Raw genomic sequence first — 17,445 nt, 5'->3', positions numbered from 1 at the left:
TTTTAGAAGAGCAACTCGCCCTTCGTTTGAAAGCTGCAAATGATGGAGAATTTTTACTCCCTCCCTTGGGGTGCTGTTCCAATGGTTAATCGCCCTCATTGTTAAACATGGGTGGGGTGGGGTAGAGAATTTTGTTCCCTCCACATTTTTAAGTCAATGGCTTTAATTCATACCTCCCCGATCCTTCAGAGCTCACCCTTCTCCAAATTTTTCAATGCAGTTCTCAGATCAAAAACATAGCAACTTTTGTTAAGAAAAAAAAATGACAGATAGTACGCATTTTGCTACCCATTTGCATCTAAACACAGGTTTTTTTTAATACATATGAGAAACACAAATCTATATTTATTTTGCATTATTTACATGCCATTTGGCTGCGATAAAACCTCTTTAAGTGGTTTACAAGAAAATAAAATAAAACATCAAACGTATCAGTAAATGATGGCTGAAAACAGGTGTTTGAAAAGATTCAAAAGATAGTTAAGAGGGAGAGAGAGTTTAAAATACAGGTCAGCATTGTACATACTTTATCTGAATAAGCTTAAAAATGGTTTAAGCATGTGCCGAAAAGAGTGGAGCGAAGGCATCTGCCTGGTGTCATGAGGCAGAGGGTTCCAAAGACTCCTTACAAGCGTGGAATAGGCATTATGCGGCACCTGTAGCACTGCCAGTTTCATAGATCAAAGTGGTTGGGTGGGCAAATAAAGGGTAATTTGATCCTGGAATTAATGCCACAACAGGACGTCACAGACTTAGGAGATGAACACATGCAAAACGGACACTAAGATGGAAATAAGACTTGATTTGTCCACCCCTAAACATGAGTTTCTGAATTCCTGCTTTATATTCTCCCTCTGTGTCTTAAATTCTAGTCTGTTTTGTGTGTGTACCTATATATATGTCTCTGTCTCTCGGCTGGTACAATGGACTTTGGATTTCCGCCAAACAAGCTATTTCGCATGCTTACCTGGCTATGGATTCTCTCTGCCCAGCAGAGAAACAGCCCCTTCTCCCTGATTGTAGAGGATAGCGCATGTAGCAGGAATTTTGTAAGAGAAATTCCAATGCTCGGATCTTATTTTACACGGGATGTGCAGGGTGCATGCCTGCTCTTTTTGCCACACTGAGAGAGTCTTTGGCTGCCTGAGTGCCCTTTAGGTTTGGTCAGGGATGGGGAACCTGTGGCCTTCTGGATTTGAAATCACATCAGCCCCAGCCAGCATGACCAACGGCTGGGGGTGGTGGGAAGAAGAAGAAGAAGAAGAAGAAGAAGAAGAGTTTGGATTTGATATCCCGCCTTTCACTCCCTTTAAGGAGTCTCAAAGCGGCTAACATTCTCCCTTCCCTTCCTCCCCCACAACAAACACTCTGTGAGGTGAGTGGGGCTGAGAGACTTCAAAGAAGTGTGACTGGTCCAAGGTCACCCAGCAGCTGCATGTGGAGGAGCGGAGACGCGAACCCGGTTCCCCAGATTACGAGACTACCGCTCTTAACCACTACACCACACTGGCTCTCAACAACATCTGGAGGACCACAGGTTCTTCACCCCTGGGTTAGGTTGAAATGATATGGGCAGATCACTCCACATCTTATTTCATGTTGGGACTCAGCTAAAAGGTAAAGTTAAAGGGACCCCTGACCATTAGGTCCAGTCGTGACCGACTCTGGGGTTGCGGCGCTCATCTCGCTCTATAGGCCGAGGGAGCCGGCGTACAGCTTCCGGGTCATGTGGCCAGCATGACTAAGCTGCTTCTGGCAAACCAGAGCAGCACACAGAAATCTACTTGCACTTTGACGTGCTTTCGAACTGCTAGGTTGGCAGGAGCTGGGACCGAACAACGGGAGCTCACCCCGTTGTGGAGATTCGAACCGCCGACCTTCTGATCGGCAAGTCCTAGGCTCTGTGGTTTAACACACAGCACCACCCGCGTCCCGTGGGACTCAGCTATGCACCTTCAAATAAAACGTTTTAAATGTGTTGTGAAGTGCAGTTGTACAAATATGACACCAGATGGCGAAAGTGAGCTATGCAAAATTCAACGTGCTTTCAAAACGTTTTAAAATACAGTGGTACCCCGCAAGACGAGTGCCTCGGAAGACGAAAAACTCGCAAGACGAAAGGGTTTTTCGTTTTCTGAGGTGCTTCGCAAGACGGATTTTCCTAAGGGCTTGCTTCGCTAGACGAAACGGCCCTGCCTCTCATGTCATGGTGACTGTCACTGCACACACGCACGCTCGCTTCCCCGCTCCTCCGGTTCCCTCCCACCTTCCGGCTGACGGCTCCTCCGGCTCCCTCCCACCTTCCCACTGACGGTTAGTGCCTCGCGCTGCTGCCCACCCCCCTCGCGTGCTCCCCTCAGAGAGCCGTTGCCGCCAGCGCCTCTCTCTCCCTGGAGTCGCGCTCCTGAGCCCCGCCGCCCTCCAGCAGCCGCGTCGCACGGTGGCCACAATGCGCGGGTAAGTCTGAGGTACCGGCTGCGGCAGCTGTCCTGCTTCTCCCCCCCCCCCCCCCGCCGTTGTCAGTGTTTAAATGCAGTGGTGCTTCGCAAGACGAAAAAACTCGTACAAACGAAAAAATGTCGTCTTGCGAGGCACCACTGTAAAGGATTTTCATAGCGTTTTTTTATATGTATGTAGATTGCACCTTGGAGTCTAGCATTTCCCCCCTGTGGAATCAGAGTTGGAAGGGACCACGAGGATCGTCTAGTAGACCAATTCCCTGCAACGCAGGAATCTTTCACCCAGCGCGGGGCTCAAACTCACAACCCTGAGGTCTGTTACCGCAGATTGTAAATTCCAAACGTTTAAAGTGCATTCAGATTTCCCCCAAAGAATCCTGGGAACCAGTGGCATGCAGTGAAATTATTCATAGGGGAACAGTTAGGGCTATAGGTGGCAGCTTGTGAGGGTGATGGGGAGGGCAACGTATCCAGTTGCCTCAGTTCAGTATACCTGAAGGAGCATCTCCACCCCCATCTTTTTGCCCGGACACTGAGGTCCAGCGCCAAGGGCCTTCTGGCGGTTCCCTCGCTGCGAGAAGCCAAGTTACAGGGAACCAGGCAGAGGGCCTTCTTGGTAGTAGCACCCGCTCTGTAGAACGCCCTCCTATCAGATTGCAAAGAGAAAAACAACTACCAGACTTTTAGAAGACATCTGACGGCAGCCCTGTTTAGGGAAGCTTTTAATGTTTAATAGGTTATTGCATTTTAATATTCTGTTGGAAGCTGCCCAGAGTGGCTGGGGAAACCCAGCCAGATGGGCGGGGTATAAATAAATATAATAATAATAATAATAATAATAATAATAATAATAATAATAATAATGTATTATAATTGTGAACCTAGGGCCTCCCTCCCTAAACCAGGCAGAAGCTTTCCAGACTTTGGAAAGGAGGTTCAAGCGGGAATGTATAGGGGACCAGCTTAGTTCCTCTATTCCACGCCACTGCTGGAAACTGTATTCAATAAAGGGTGCTGGGAATTGTAGCACTGTGAGGGTGCTACAATATTCAGGAATCTTTGGAGAAAGTCATCTGCTTCAAATATAAGGCATGTTTCTATCTGATATAATTTAGCAGTTCTTCTGTGTTCTGCTCACATTTTGACTCGGGAAAGGTCCCTTTGCGTTGTGTGTTTGTGTGAGAGAGATTTAAGGATCCCGTTCCATTCTGAATTGTAGCCCCGATCAGTGAAAATTGCAGGATAAGGTAGCCCCCCCCCCAATAGGAGGCTAGAGTGGTAATAAACTCTCCTGTCTCTTATTACATACATATAGTCTAAATTTAAATGGATTGTTCTCCTAGAATTACTCCTGGGGTAATTGCAGTTCTGCGAGTGGGATTAAATTTTAAAGAACCTTCCGCAAAGAAGGTTTCCAGCGAATTAACAGTTCCCAATGTCCTTTGTGGGGAAAAACCCATGATAGTGAAGGTGCTGTAAAAGTGGCAGGATGTGATTTTAAACATAGCTTTTCCAGTTCATAGGAAAGAGAGTGTATCCAAGGCTATTTTCAATTTTTTTAAAAATGAAGCGTTTATTTGGAAATGCCAACAGAAGCTTCATAAGGAGAAGGGGGGGGGGGAATACCCGAATCGTTTTAACAAACCGTGCTGTAAATATTAGAGCACCACTAGCCACAAAGAACAAAGGGCATCAAGATCCCCCCCCCCCTCTACTGCTTTCAGATGTATTTTATTTTCCTCCGGGGATCCCTTCCTAGGGGACTGTTTTCCTCCAAGACCCTCCCCCTACATCATTTAGTAAAGTGCTAAGGTAACCTCTCTGAGGAATCGTCAGTAGCTTGAGAGCCCAATGGCGGCCTAGGAAACACCATCGCCATAATTAAGTTCACATGCTGTGGCCTGAGAGAGATCTGCTACGAAGCGAGAGTCCGACAAGGTCCTCTCAAGTGCTAGGCTGCGGCTGCAGCCAGGAAGAAAGCTCAGCGTTGAAAGTCTTCGGAGCTTTAAGCCGGATGGTAAAAGTGCACATCTTCAAATTTGTAAAAGCCAGCATCAGATATTTTAGGCGAAAGAGCTACTGCATGTCATTTTTATTTTGGAAATCATTTTTTATTTGATTTTACAAATACAAAATGTAAACAAACCAAATACAGTGGTACCTCGGGTTACAGATGCTTCAGGTTACAGACTCCGCTAACTTAGAAATAGTACCTCGGGTTAAAAACTTTGCTTCAGGATGAGAACAGAAATTGCGCAGTGGCGGCGTGGCAGCAGCAGGAGGCCCCATTAGCTAAAGTGGTGCTTCAGGTTAAGAACAGTTTCGGGTTAAGAACGGACCTCCAGAACAAATTTAGTTCTTAACCAGAGGTACAACTGTACATCTCCATATATAGAGATTCTCTGAATCTCACTACATCCCCTTCGTGGGTCTTGTTCTCAACTTTTATAACTGCATATTATTCCATAATCTATATTTTATATCAGGGACGCGGGTGGCGCTGTGGGTTAAACCACAGAGCCTAGGACTTGCTAATCAGAAGGTCGGCGGTTCGAATCCCCGTAACGGGGTGAGCTCCCGTTGTTCGGTCCCTGCTCCTGCCAACCTAGCAGTTCAAAAGCAGGTCAATGTGCAAGTAGATAAATAGGTACCGCTCCGGCGGGAAGGTAAACGGTGTTTCTGTGCGCTGCTCTGGTTCGCCAGAAGCGGCTTAGTCATGCTGGCCACATGACCCGGAAGCTGTACGCCGGCTCCCTCGGCCAATAAAGCGAGATGAGCGCCGCAACCCCAGAGTTGGTCACGACTGGACCTAATGGTCAGGGGTCCCTTTACCTTTACCTATATTTTATATCAGTCCATATTATCCATAGTACTTGTTACAAGTGAAATTAAAATCCTGCTAATGTTTCCATCTGCTTGTATTGTCTCCTAAATAAATTTTCCCCATAAGCTACCGCATTTCAGATCCCATGTCATTGGAATCCATTTCCTAAACAGATGTGTTTCCGAGCACAATTCAGAATGTTGGTGCTCAGCTTTAAAGCCTAAATCAGGCATAGGCAACCTTTGGCCCTCCAGATGTTTTGGCCCACAACTCCCATGATCCCTAGATAACAGGACCAGTGGTCAGGGATGATGGGAATTGTAGTCCAAAACATCTGGAGGGCCAAAGGTTGCCTATGCCTGCCCTAAATAGCCTCAGCCCAGTATACCTGAAGGAGCGTCCCCAACCCCATCGCTCAGTCTGGACACTGATGTCCAGCTCCGAGGGCCTTCTGGTGGTTCCCTCATTGTGAGAAGTGAGGTTACAGGGCCTTCTCGGTAGTGGCGCCCACCCTGTGGAATGCCCTCCCATCAGATGTCAAGGAAATAAACAACAATCTGACTTTTAGAAGACATCTGACGGCAGCCCTGTTTAGGGATCTTTTAAATGTTTGACCCTCCTAGTGGTGCCGCAACAAAACTACTAGCACATTTGCAAAGCTAAGCAGGGACCAGTATGGTTTCAAGTTGGATGGGAGACTGCATTGCAGGGAGTTGGACTAGATCAGGGGTACCCAAACGTTTTCCAAAGAGGGCCAGATTTGATGAAGTGAACATGTGTAAGGGCCGACCAAAGTTATTGAGCTTTTTTAGGATTGAAATTGCTGAGCTTTTTGATCCCAGGACGTATACTGCCATGGGGGCAGGTTTAAATCGACCGGCAGGCCAAATTAGGCCCCCAAAACAGACTTTGGACATTCCTGGACTAGATGATCCCTTCCAACTCTTCAGTTATATGGTTTATTATGTTTTTATAAGTGTTGGAAGTGGCTGGGGCAACCCAGCGAAATGGGCAGGGTATAAATAACAGCACCATCATCATCAGCAGCAGCAGCAGCAGCCCAGGGCACCCAGGAACCTGGGATTTTATAGCCTTGGTTGAGACTTGGCTTGCTTTCAGTAGGGACCAGTCAAGAGGGAGAAGTTATGGAGCACTGTTTTTAACTAAGCTTCCTTTTCTTGGTGTAAATACAGTGGTGCCTCGCAAGACGAAAAGAATCCGTTCCGCGAGTCTTTTCGTCTTGCGGTTTTTTCGTCTTGCGAAGCAAGCCCATTAGCGGATTAGCGCTATTAGCGCTATTGACATTTTAAGGGCTAAAAACGGCTTTTTAAGGCTTAAGGGATTAGCGGTTTAGCTGCTAAAAGGCTTTTAGCAGCTTAGCGCTTCAGAAAAAGGGGTTGGGGAGTGAAAAAACAACTCAATTTTCGTCAATTTTCGTCTTGCGAAGCAAGCCCATAGGGAAATTCGTCTTGCGAAGCGCCTCTGCAAACGGAAAACCCTTTCGTCTTGCGGGTTTTCCGTCTTGCGAGGCATTCGTCTTGCGGGGCACCACTGTAGCAACGCTTTTTTAAAGAACCGACCACAACTTTGTATTGCGTGGTGCAAAGGAAAAAGAGACCTTGCAGCTACCAAGCATTTGTATACAGTGGTACCTCGGGTTGCATAAGCTTCAGGTTACAGATGCTTCAGGTTACAGACGCTTCAGGTTACAGACGCTTCAGGTTACAGACTCTGCTAACCCAGAAATAGTACCTCGGGTTAAGAACTTTGCTTCAGGATGAGAACAGAAATTGCACGGCAGCGGCAGGAGGCCCCATTAGCTAAAGAGGTGCTTCAGGTTAAGAACAGTTTCAGGTTAAGAACGGACCTCCGGAATGAATTAAGTTCTTAACCTGAGGTACCACTGTACTATGCTTGGAATTGCCTGTCCAAAGTGAGTGTTTTATTAGAAGGCTCCCATTGTCTTCATTTTTTCCAAAGCTCGCCCCCCCCCAGTCCCTTTTATTTGTTTACCCACCCGCCCATTTTAATTTATTTATTTACTCGGCCGGGAGTGGGGTGGGGGTAGCGATGAGAGCACCATCTCTGCGGACCTTTTGCCTAATTGTGGCACTTTTTAATATATAATGGGGAGTAAATGAAGGCAGGCCGCTGGAGAAAGCCCGGTTAAAGCTGCCATTTAAATCCTCCTGTGTAAGTTTTGATATCCAGAGTGAAAGTACAAATGCCATATAAGTCAATTAAAGCATTAGGTAATCTAATTGTACTGCGGCCACAAAGTGGCTTAGAGGCTGAATGGCAGTGCTAAACCACAACCCACACTTCAGCATTCTGCCCCCTCTCACCCCTCCCAGGGCCTTTTGTGAATGAGCAGAGGGGGGAGGACCCTGGAGGAGAGTGGGGGGGTCGGGTGAGGTAGTGGATCTGGTGAGCAAATGCACACACACAAACACAACACCCACCCACCAACAATGCTAAGGAAGGGACCTGGAAATGAAAAAAACTAGAAAATTTCCCAGAGAGTGGGATATAAACAGAGTTTATGTAAAAGAACATCGTCAAGAGATCAGTCCTTTGGCAGGCTTTGGTTGAGCTTCGGTGTGCAAATAGGATAATTATATAAAATAAAATTCCGAGTAAGTCAAATAACATGGAGAAAGTAAATTTTAAGTGCGTGTTTAAGGAATTTAAATCGGGAAAGGCAAGCGGAAGACCAGAGCTAATCACAAAGGGTGTACAAAGCAAGCATTGGTTAACGAATGAACAACTGTCCATTTTTTATTTCTCATTTTGCCTATAATATCTGTTATAAAGTTTTCAATCCATAACGCATTCAAAACACACACACAGAGGAAATGAAAAACTAGGATTGCAAGCGCGCTCTCTCTTTTTTTTTGCAAGCATCCTGCCAATCTCTATAATACGATACGAGCTGCTTCTTCTTCGTTCTGTTTTTCCTCCCCTCCTCCTCCTCCGCTTCTCTCGCGCTCCCTTTCTCTGGAGCCTCGAGGTTTTGGAATTTGCTCGGCCCCACAGCAAGGCTCCTGAAATGTCTCTACTCATTAGATCAGGAGGACGAGAGGAAGCCATGGGGCAGGGGGAGAAACACCCCAGCACAATTAAAGTTACTTAGGTCGGGGGAAACTGGTGATGCATTCCTCCAGCTCTGCCCTTGATTGCTTCATTGTGTGCATTCCGCCGCCTGCTTGCTATAAAGCAGCTGAGACCAGGAGGGAGGAGGAGGAAGGGGGCTTTGAGTCCCCCTGCAAGCGTTTCAAGCCAGCATGGCTGCCTTCTGTGTCTAAAGCGGGCCTCCACTTTGTGTAAGAACGTGGTTGCCCGATCGAGTAACCCAGGTTAATACTACTACTACTACTACTAATAATAATAATACAGTGGTACCTCGGGTTACATACGCTTCAGGTTACATGCGCTTCAGGTTACAGACTCCGCTAACCCAGAAATATTGCCTCAGGTTAAGAACTTTGCTTCAGGATGAGAACAGAAATCGTGCAACGGTGGTGCAACGGCAGCGGGAGGCCCCATTAGCTAAAGTGGTGCTTCAGGTTAAGAACAGTTTCAGGTTAAGAACAGACCTCCGGAATGAGTTAAGTTCTTAACCCGAGGTACCACTGTAATAATAATAATAATAAATTTCAAGTTTTTAGTTTATGCTAGGCATATATCTTTCAGGAAGCGGAAAAATACCCTAGCATAACGCCGGACACCAGTGGTTCTCAAAGGATGACAATTATGGCAGGAAGATTCAAGGACAATCAATATTATATTTGGGAAGACTCCATGTTCTTATGTAGCTGCATTGCTTTATATTTCCTGGATATCCCACAATTATATTACAGTGGTACCTCGGGTTAAGTACTTAATGCGTTCCAGAGGTCCGTACTTAAGCTGAAACTGTTCTTAACCTGAAGCACCACTTTAGCTAATGGGGCCTCCTGCTGCAGCTGCGCCACCGGAGCACGATTTCAGTTCTCATCCTGAAGCAAAGTTCTTAACCCGAGGTACTATTTCTGGGTTAGTGGAGTCTGTAACCTGAAGCGTATGTAGCCTGAGGTACCACGGTATATCTTTCAGGAAGCGGAAAAATACCCTAGCATAATGCTGTACAGCAGTGGTTCTCAAAGGATGACAATTATAGCGGGAAGATTCAAGGACAATTAATTTTATATTTCGGGAAGACTTCGTGTTCTTATGTAGCTGCATTGCTTTATATTTGCTGGATATCCCACAATTATATTATAATGTAGCTGGGTTATGGGTTACAAATCAAGCACTGCTAGGAGTTGTACCTCTGTCCTCCTCCCGCCACAAAATGTATTTCTTATCAATTAAAAAAAACAAAACAGTGTTGCACAAGCAAATTTTTATTCTGAAAGTGTGGCCCCGAAGGAAAACAATGGTGCCTGCATGTGTGCAAATAGTAAAAAAAATCCAAAATATTGTAATAATAATAACCACCCTCTTTGATAGTGATAGATTTTAAGAATAGCAGAAACAATCCTAAAGAAATTGGTCCTGTTGCCAAGACAAGCAGTTCCCTGGGGAGTTTGATCAGGAGGGCTGCAATGAGAAGGCCGGTAATGAGGGCGTCGGGAGCTTCCCTTGAAAGACAGTTTGCTTGTTACTGCTGATTTCCCCCTGTAGCCAGTAGCTGCGGGGAGGAGATCTGGTGTCGCCACACTGTTAGGAGCAATCCTAAAGCTTTACCCCTTCCTTTCAGCCTTTCCCCCTCCCAACGCTTCTATGTTAGGCAACTGGGTCTCAGGCCACCATTTTAATTCCCCACAATTCCCCCTGTGGGACATTGTTCCGGAGCACCCTGGGAAATTAAAACGATGTCCGCCTCCCAGTAGAGATCTGGCAGCTGCCATTTTGATTCCCCACAATTCCCCGCCAGTGTCGCATCATTTATTTATACCTTTCAAGTTTATACATTTCCTTAGTTTTACAATCAATTTAACATTTCAAAGTTTGACTTCCTTCCCCCTCTTTCTGCGGTTCCTTAAATTAATTTTCTGCATATCCAAATTAACTTAATTTGCTCATTTAATTATCTACTTTAAATATATACTCTTATGAAACTGCAGGTTATTACCATAACCCTGCCAATGGTTTTATCTGTAAATATTCAGTAAACCATTTCCATTCTTTTATAAAAAGAATTTCTTATTCTTCCGGTAAGTTTCGCCATTTCTGCATATTCCGTAAGTTTTTGTATCCATTCTTCCTTTGCGGGGACTTCTGCTTCTTTCCATTTTGGGGGCAAGTAGCATTCTTGCTGTTGTAGTAGCATGCATAAATAAATTCCTATACAATTTAGGTAGTTCTGTTCCTATTATTCCCAAAAGACAAAATCTTTTTATATATTTTAATTTTTATTAGTTTTACATATAATCACATTACACAGTAATATATCTTCTTCTTATAACTCTTTGGGCTCAACTGAGCCTATCAACTTTCTTCCCTCCCGCCTAATAAAGTTAAATTTTGCATCTTTACTTTTCACTTTATTTCCTATCCTTGTTACCTAAAATATTAAATTACTCAACCTGAATAGGTAGCAATTTCATCTTACACATCTTCAACTACCGTATTTTTCCGTCTATAAGATGCCCCCATGTGTAAGATGCCCTCTAATTTTGGGGACTCCGATTTAAGAAAATGGGGGGGAAGATGGCCTCCTTGTATAAGACGCCCCCACATTTTTGACATTATTTTTAATGGAAAAAAACATTGTCTTACACATGGAAAAATACGGTAACCCTGCTAGTGATGTTAATTGCTTACAGTTGTCTTTCAAATGTAATATAGATTTATTCCAGTCCTTTTGGAATGCTTGGTCTCACTGCTTCCGGATTCTTCCCGTCAGTTTTGCCAGTTCTGCAAAGTCCATCATTTTCATCTGCCACTCATTGGTAACTCCTGTTGTTTCCATTTTGGGGCTAACAAAATTCTTGCTGCAGTTGTTGCATATAAGATTTTTTTTTATCTTGTCTGTACCCAATACAAAAAGCTTCTGGTTTTTAAACAAAAGTGTTTTTAAACATTTTCTTTAACTCATTACTGTATTTTCCCCTTTATAAGACACACTTTTCCCCTCCTAAAAAGTAAGGGGAAATGTGTGTGCGTCTAATGGAGCGCATGCAGGCTTCGCATGGCGAAGCCAGAACAGCGAGAGGAATCGCTGCACAGCGCTCCCTCTCCTCTCGCTGTTCTAGCTTCTGGCTTCGCTGCCGAAACCTCTGCAGGGCAGGGGGAGCCTTCATCTCGCTGCCCTGAAAAGGCTTCGCGCGGCTAAGCCAGAACAGCGAGAGGGATCACTGCGCAGCAATCCCTCTTGCTGTTCTGGCTTCTGGGATTCAGAATTTTTTTTTTCTTGTTTTCCTCCTCCCCAAAACTAGGTGCGTCTTAAGGTCTGGTGCGTCTTATAGAGCAAAAAATACGGTATCTATCACCCCAAAGACAAAACCTAATCCTGGTTTTCTTTGCTGCTTTTCCCCTAGCTCTTTTGTCAAACATGCACTGGACACCCGAGCATGCTCAGCCCCTGAACCAGTGGCCAGAGCAGCACCTTGATGTCTCCTCCACAACCTCATCGCCTGCCCACAAGTCGGACCTCTACCACAGTAGCCGGCAGCGCTTCAACTACGCCTGGGCCAACGATGACATCTCTGCCCTGACCGCCTCCAACCTGCTGAAGAGGTATGCTGAGAAGTACTCCGGAGTACTGGACTCCCCATATGACAGGCCGCCGGGGCTCAACACCTACGGGGATGGCGCCTTTGGGCCCCTCAACGGCCAGAAGGGAGAGATGGAGCCTTGGCCGATGGCGCACAGCTCAGAGGGGGCTTACCCTTTGACCCCGATGCACGATGGATTGCCCACCTCCAAGGGGATCATCCCTCCTGCTGTCACCCCGGGGAACAGCCTTGGGACCTCCCCGGTGGTCTCCAGCAATCTGTCGGACTCCATTTACCCCAGTAACACATGCGGGGGACCCCCGACTTCTGGCAGTCTTGGTCCGTCTCAGGAGTACCCTTCAGGCTACAGTGGGGCCTACTTGCCATCGGGCTACTGCAGCCAACCTGCCTCGGCGCTTCCGCCTCCACACCCGTCCACCTTGCATAGCTCAGGCCTCCTTCAACCCAGCCACCCTTCCACGGCGCTGGTCCCCAGCTACAGCTCCTCAGGACCCATGTACAATTACGCCTCAGGCAGCTACCCACCGCAGCCTGGCTATGGCACCATTCACCCTCCCCACCCGTCAGCCTCGTATTTGCCCTCGGGCATTGCTGCCCCCACACCCATCCCTCCTTCCTCTCGCCCCCCTGTCGTCCCTGGGTACAGCTACCAGAGCCCCCTCGCTGTGCCACCCCTCAGCGGTGAGTCGGGGAGCACTCTGAAAAGGAAGGCCTTTGATCTCGCCGGCGGTGAGGATGACGGCGAAGGCCGGTATCGCAAATACAGCTATGAGCAACCAAAGTCTCCGTATCAGATGTCCGACAGCGGTGAATGTAGAGGAAATGGGTTCAGCCGCAGCTCTGAGGTGCCTTTCAAAGGGGGGAAGAGGCCCGCAGGCGTGGCGGCCACCACCGTGGCTTCCGAGGAGCCTGTGGGGAAATACAACAGCCAGCCCATGAAAGGCCTGGTGTCGACGGCTTACAGCGTGGGTGAAGCCCCGCTGAGGCCTAGCGAGACCTTTGAGAAGTTCACCCCTCCGGCTGCCAACGGGGAACATGGAGGAGAGTCCTTTGCCCTCAGGATGCAACCCAAGCCGCCACCCTTCAGCAGCGACAACAGCAGCCAGACTGTGGAAGAGCAGCTGAAAGCCATGGACCCGTTTGTTCTGGAGCTGGTGAACAACAAGATCATTGATTGCGGTCCTCCAGTTCAGTGGACAGACATCGCAGGGCAAGTCTCTGTCAAAGCTGCCATCGAGGAAGAGCTGGTGTGGCCCATCTTGAGGCCAGGTGCTTACACTGGGGCAAGCCGGCCACCCAAAACCATCTTGCTCTTTGGACCTCGCGGTGTCGGGAAGACCCTGTTGAGCAGATGCGTTTGCACCCAGCTGGGGTCCACCCTGATGAAGCTCAGCGGGACAGCCTTGGTCTCCAAGTGGAAGGCAGAAGCCGAGAAGATCCTGCAGGCCACGTTCTTCGTGTCCAACTGCCGGCAGCCGGCGGTCGTTCTCCTCACCGACGTGGAATCCCTCCTGGAAGACGCCGCTGTCCTGAAGTCCCAGCTCCTTTCCTACCTGGATAACCTTGCTACCTCAGGCGAGCAGAACGTCGTGGTCATAGCAACCACCACCAGGCCTGGCAACCTGGACGAAGCCACCCAGAGGAGGTTTGCCAAGCGCTTCTACATCTCCCCGCCAGACAGCATTGCCAGGCGGCAGATCCTGCAGCATGCTTTAGCCCAGCAAAACTACTGCCTCAGCGAGAGGGAGATGGCCTCCATTGTCCAACTCACCGAGAGCTATTCCGGCAGCGAGCTCCTCCACCTCTGCCAGCAGGTTGCGTCCAGCAAGCTGCAGAGCCTGCCGGGGCAGCTTCAGCCCACCTCCTACAAGGATTTCGAAAGCGTTTTCTGCAAAATCCACCCTGCCGTCTCTCAGAAGGAGCTGGACTTGTACGTGGAATGGGATAAAATGTATGGGTCTCGGCACTAGTGGAGAGTGACCGGCTTTTTCTTTTTCGATGGTCTCGGGTCTCTCTGAATGGAAGGTGTTGGGAGATTTGCTTTCCTTCTCTTGCTTTTGCTGTTAAAAGCTTTGCCGCTCCGGGCGTTCTCCTTGAGAGGCCGCAGCCTGCCTGCCTATGAAAAGCAGGCGATGGGTGAGGAGTCGTCTGTTAGAAAGTCACACCTAATTTTGGATGCAAGGACTTCCCCTAGATTGATTTGCGTACCCCCCCCCCCTTTAAAAAATGTCTGAAATTTTGACTGTGTGGTGGTTGTTGGGTCTCTATGTTTATGAAAAGTAGTTGCTGAATGAACTCAGGATAACCTATTTATTATTAATCTGTTCCCCCAGTCATCCCTTTCTGTACCAGCATTGTAAAGTATTCGGCCAGGTATTGTCCCCTTCCCAACTCTTTTTAACACTGTACCTCCTGGTTATTTCTGCAGAGTTCTTAACTTCCATGGAAATGGCACGATGCTGTCATTCACTGCTTTATACTCTGATACAGACTCATTTCCAGGGGCATAATTTAGCCCTTGATGTTCTTTAAAGCCATCAAGAGCATCGTTGTTAAAGCAGATGGCATCAATGGGTTTTAAGGGAAGGCTTTTGGGATTTTTTTTTTTTAATGTAGATTGTTTATTAAACTAGCATCCTTTTTATTTTTGTAATGTATGTAGTGGGTTCTCTCTTTCTTTTTTAACTACTCAGGAAAAATAATTTACCTCAAAACAAGAAGAAGAAAAAAAGAATGTTTTTTTTGTTGGTTTTTTAAACTCAAGGAAAATAAAATATGACCTGGAGGGATTTCCAAATGTGTTTTAACACACACTTGATTCCCGTTTTAAAAGCAAAAGGTAAGGAGAGGAAAAAAGGAACAAGAATAAACTTGAAGTCGTTACAAAGATGAAAGTTGAATGTATTTCAGGGGCGTTTCACAATATATTATGTCATAACTTTATTTTTATTTTTTAAAGAAAACATTTTTACCATAGCGTTTTGGTGGAGTAAATGTCTTCAAAGGATAAGTATTAGTGCTGTAGTTTTGAAGCCATGGCTAGTACCACTTTTTGAAGGAATGTTTCTATTCATTTCCAAATTCCAGGTTGCCAATCCATTTCCCTTTGATTGTGGCCTCTGATAGGACCTCTCGAGCTTTGCCGCAGCAAGAAAAAAAGCACCCAAACCACTAGTTCTCAAATTTCCCAAAGTATAATTTATGGGGAAGCAAATAAAACAGGTGCAATTGCATTATTACAATTACATTTTTAAAGTCTCTCTGTGTGTGAAGAGAGAAAGCAAACGTACATTTCAGCATTTAATGTAGGGTTTCCCAGACTTGGGTCTCTAGCTGTTTTTGGACAACACTTCCCTTCGTCTCTGACTACTGGTCTTGCCAGCTAGGGATGATGGGAGTTGTAGTCCCAAGTCTGGGAAACACTGATTTAATGGATGACCCTAGAGACATTTGCCTCATGGAGCTGAGTTTGCCCTGTGAAGGCACCACTCTGCCTTGACTGCCGTAATACACTGCAGAATACACTTTTGTTCACCTCTGGACGCATTGTCCTCATTTAATTTGTCATAGCCCATAATACGTTGCCATCTTGGTGTGTTCAAAGTGAGCTTCACCAATTGCAACGTGAACTGGCAGCCTAGGCTTTAACATTCACTCTGTGTGTGTGTGTGTGTGTGTGTGTGTGTGTGTTAAACTCAAGGTGCATCCATTCATAAATTACTTCATATGGATATTGAGAGGGCTTTAGGCCCAACCTAGCACCCCAAATTCAGTACTAACCAATGCTTTAACTAACGTCCCATTTGCTTTCTGAAAACATGTCTTTATTGAGTCACTCTTGGTCTTCTGTAGCCTTGCATTCTTTTCTGTTTCTGTTCTCCAGCCTTTCTCCTCCCTCCTATTTACCTGCTTCCCTTAGAAACTGTTGACCCCATTTTAAGTGTCCATAGTTCACAGGTTTAGGCTTTGACCCTAAAGATACAGTCCTATGCATGGGTTGGATTTATTTCAGAGTCCAAAAACTCAGAAATATACCAAAAAATATACCAGAAAAGGAAGTCTACCAGAGTATACTCACTTCCTTTTAAAGGCCAAAGATTGAACTGGCAAGACTTTCAACTACTGAAAAACAAAAATAATAATAATTGTATGTGGTTTCCCTTTTAAGAATTTCTCACTTGAATATATTACAAGTGTGTAAGGAAACTTTGCAAGTTATTTTCAGGATAAGCTGGTGAAGGAAGTAAGCTTGAGGGAGGGAGGGAAGAAAGAAAGAAAGAAAAGAGAGAGAAAGAGAGAGAGAGAGAAGGTAAATGTCTGCCTTTTCCTGCAGACTGGGACAAGGAAATATTGTACATTTATTTGGCATATTTGCTCTCTGAACAATTTTAGACTTCCCAGTGAGGCTTTTTCAGATTCCTAAAAGACCTATCTCTTCATTCTCCTACTGAGCAAAACCAGCAGTGGAACATTGACCCAGACATAACAGGGAGGCTACCTACACACACATTTTGACGGCACAGGTTGATACCCTAATTCAACTGAGGCTAGTATAACACTTAAATAGTTCCTCTCCTTCTGATATTCTGGAAGGCTTTACAGATCATCTTGGAAGAACCATGGTCTTTGGCCTGTGAGATGGACCTGGTCAAATTCCAAACCCAAAGATTGACTCCCTGGAATTAGTTTGCAGGGATATTTTGCTTCCTGATAGTTGTTCACTGACACTCTGTCACAGGGGTTATCCATAAACGCAGAAGATAACAAAGCTCAGCTAGCCGAGATACATTGGGAAATACTTCAGTGCTGTTGACTTGAGAACCTGTATGTCTTGTTCTAGATTCTGCTAAGCAGGCCTTTCTTCATTGCATCTTCCAGGCCAGTTGTCTCTCTTTCTCTCCTGCATTCTGTAAGCTGATTTACATTACTACATAGTGGTAAATGGCTTCCTGAAAATCTTCAAAAAAAACGCACAGGCTTCTTTTTTTCAGCCAGAGCTCAGATGGATGTCATTGCCATTCTAAGAGAACAAGGGAGAAGTTTCATGGTGAGGTCCAGCTCCGATTTTTCTAGAAAAATAGCACTGGCAGTGTGACTGTGGTCAGTGAGAGCACCTGTGATATTTAATAATGATGGGATGAAGCTGCAGAGTGGAGTGGCAGTTTTACCTGAAAAGTTGTAAACTGACAGCTACAGTGGTACCTCGCAAAACGAATGCCTCGCAAGACGAAAAACTCGCAAGACGAAATAGTTTTTTGTTTTTTGAGTTGCTTCGCAAGACGAATTTCCCTATGGGCTTGCTTCGCAAGATGAAAACGTCTTGCGCCTTTTTCTTAAAACCGTCAATGCATTCCTATGGGAAACCGTCAATGCATTTCCTATGGGAAACCGTGCTTCGCAAGACGAAAAATTCACAAGACGAAAAAACTCACAGAACAAA

The 17,445-nt window shown here is 46.1% G+C and overlaps 1 protein-coding gene across 1 annotated transcript in view; it reads left to right on the top strand.

Moving 5' to 3' along the window:
* The window catches only part of FIGNL2 (fidgetin like 2), a 61,674-nt gene extending 44,481 nt beyond the window's left edge, over positions 1-17,193 (top strand). The window contains exon 2 of the mRNA XM_083427491.1: positions 11,808-17,193. Within this exon, the coding sequence (XP_083283617.1) occupies positions 11,822-13,975 (2,154 nt within the window). The 5' untranslated portion in view covers positions 11,808-11,821 and the 3' untranslated portion in view covers positions 13,976-17,193. The remainder of the gene's footprint in view (positions 1-11,807) is intronic.
* The last annotated feature ends 252 nt before the right edge of the window (positions 17,194-17,445 follow it).

The sequence above is a fragment of the Podarcis tiliguerta genome (assembly GCF_965153285.1).
Source record: "Podarcis tiliguerta genome assembly, chromosome: 2".
In the NCBI taxonomy this organism is placed as follows: Eukaryota; Metazoa; Chordata; class Lepidosauria; order Squamata; family Lacertidae; genus Podarcis; species Podarcis tiliguerta.
Note: the sequence above shows the minus strand (reverse complement) of the source record. Positions and strands in the feature narration are given on the sequence as shown.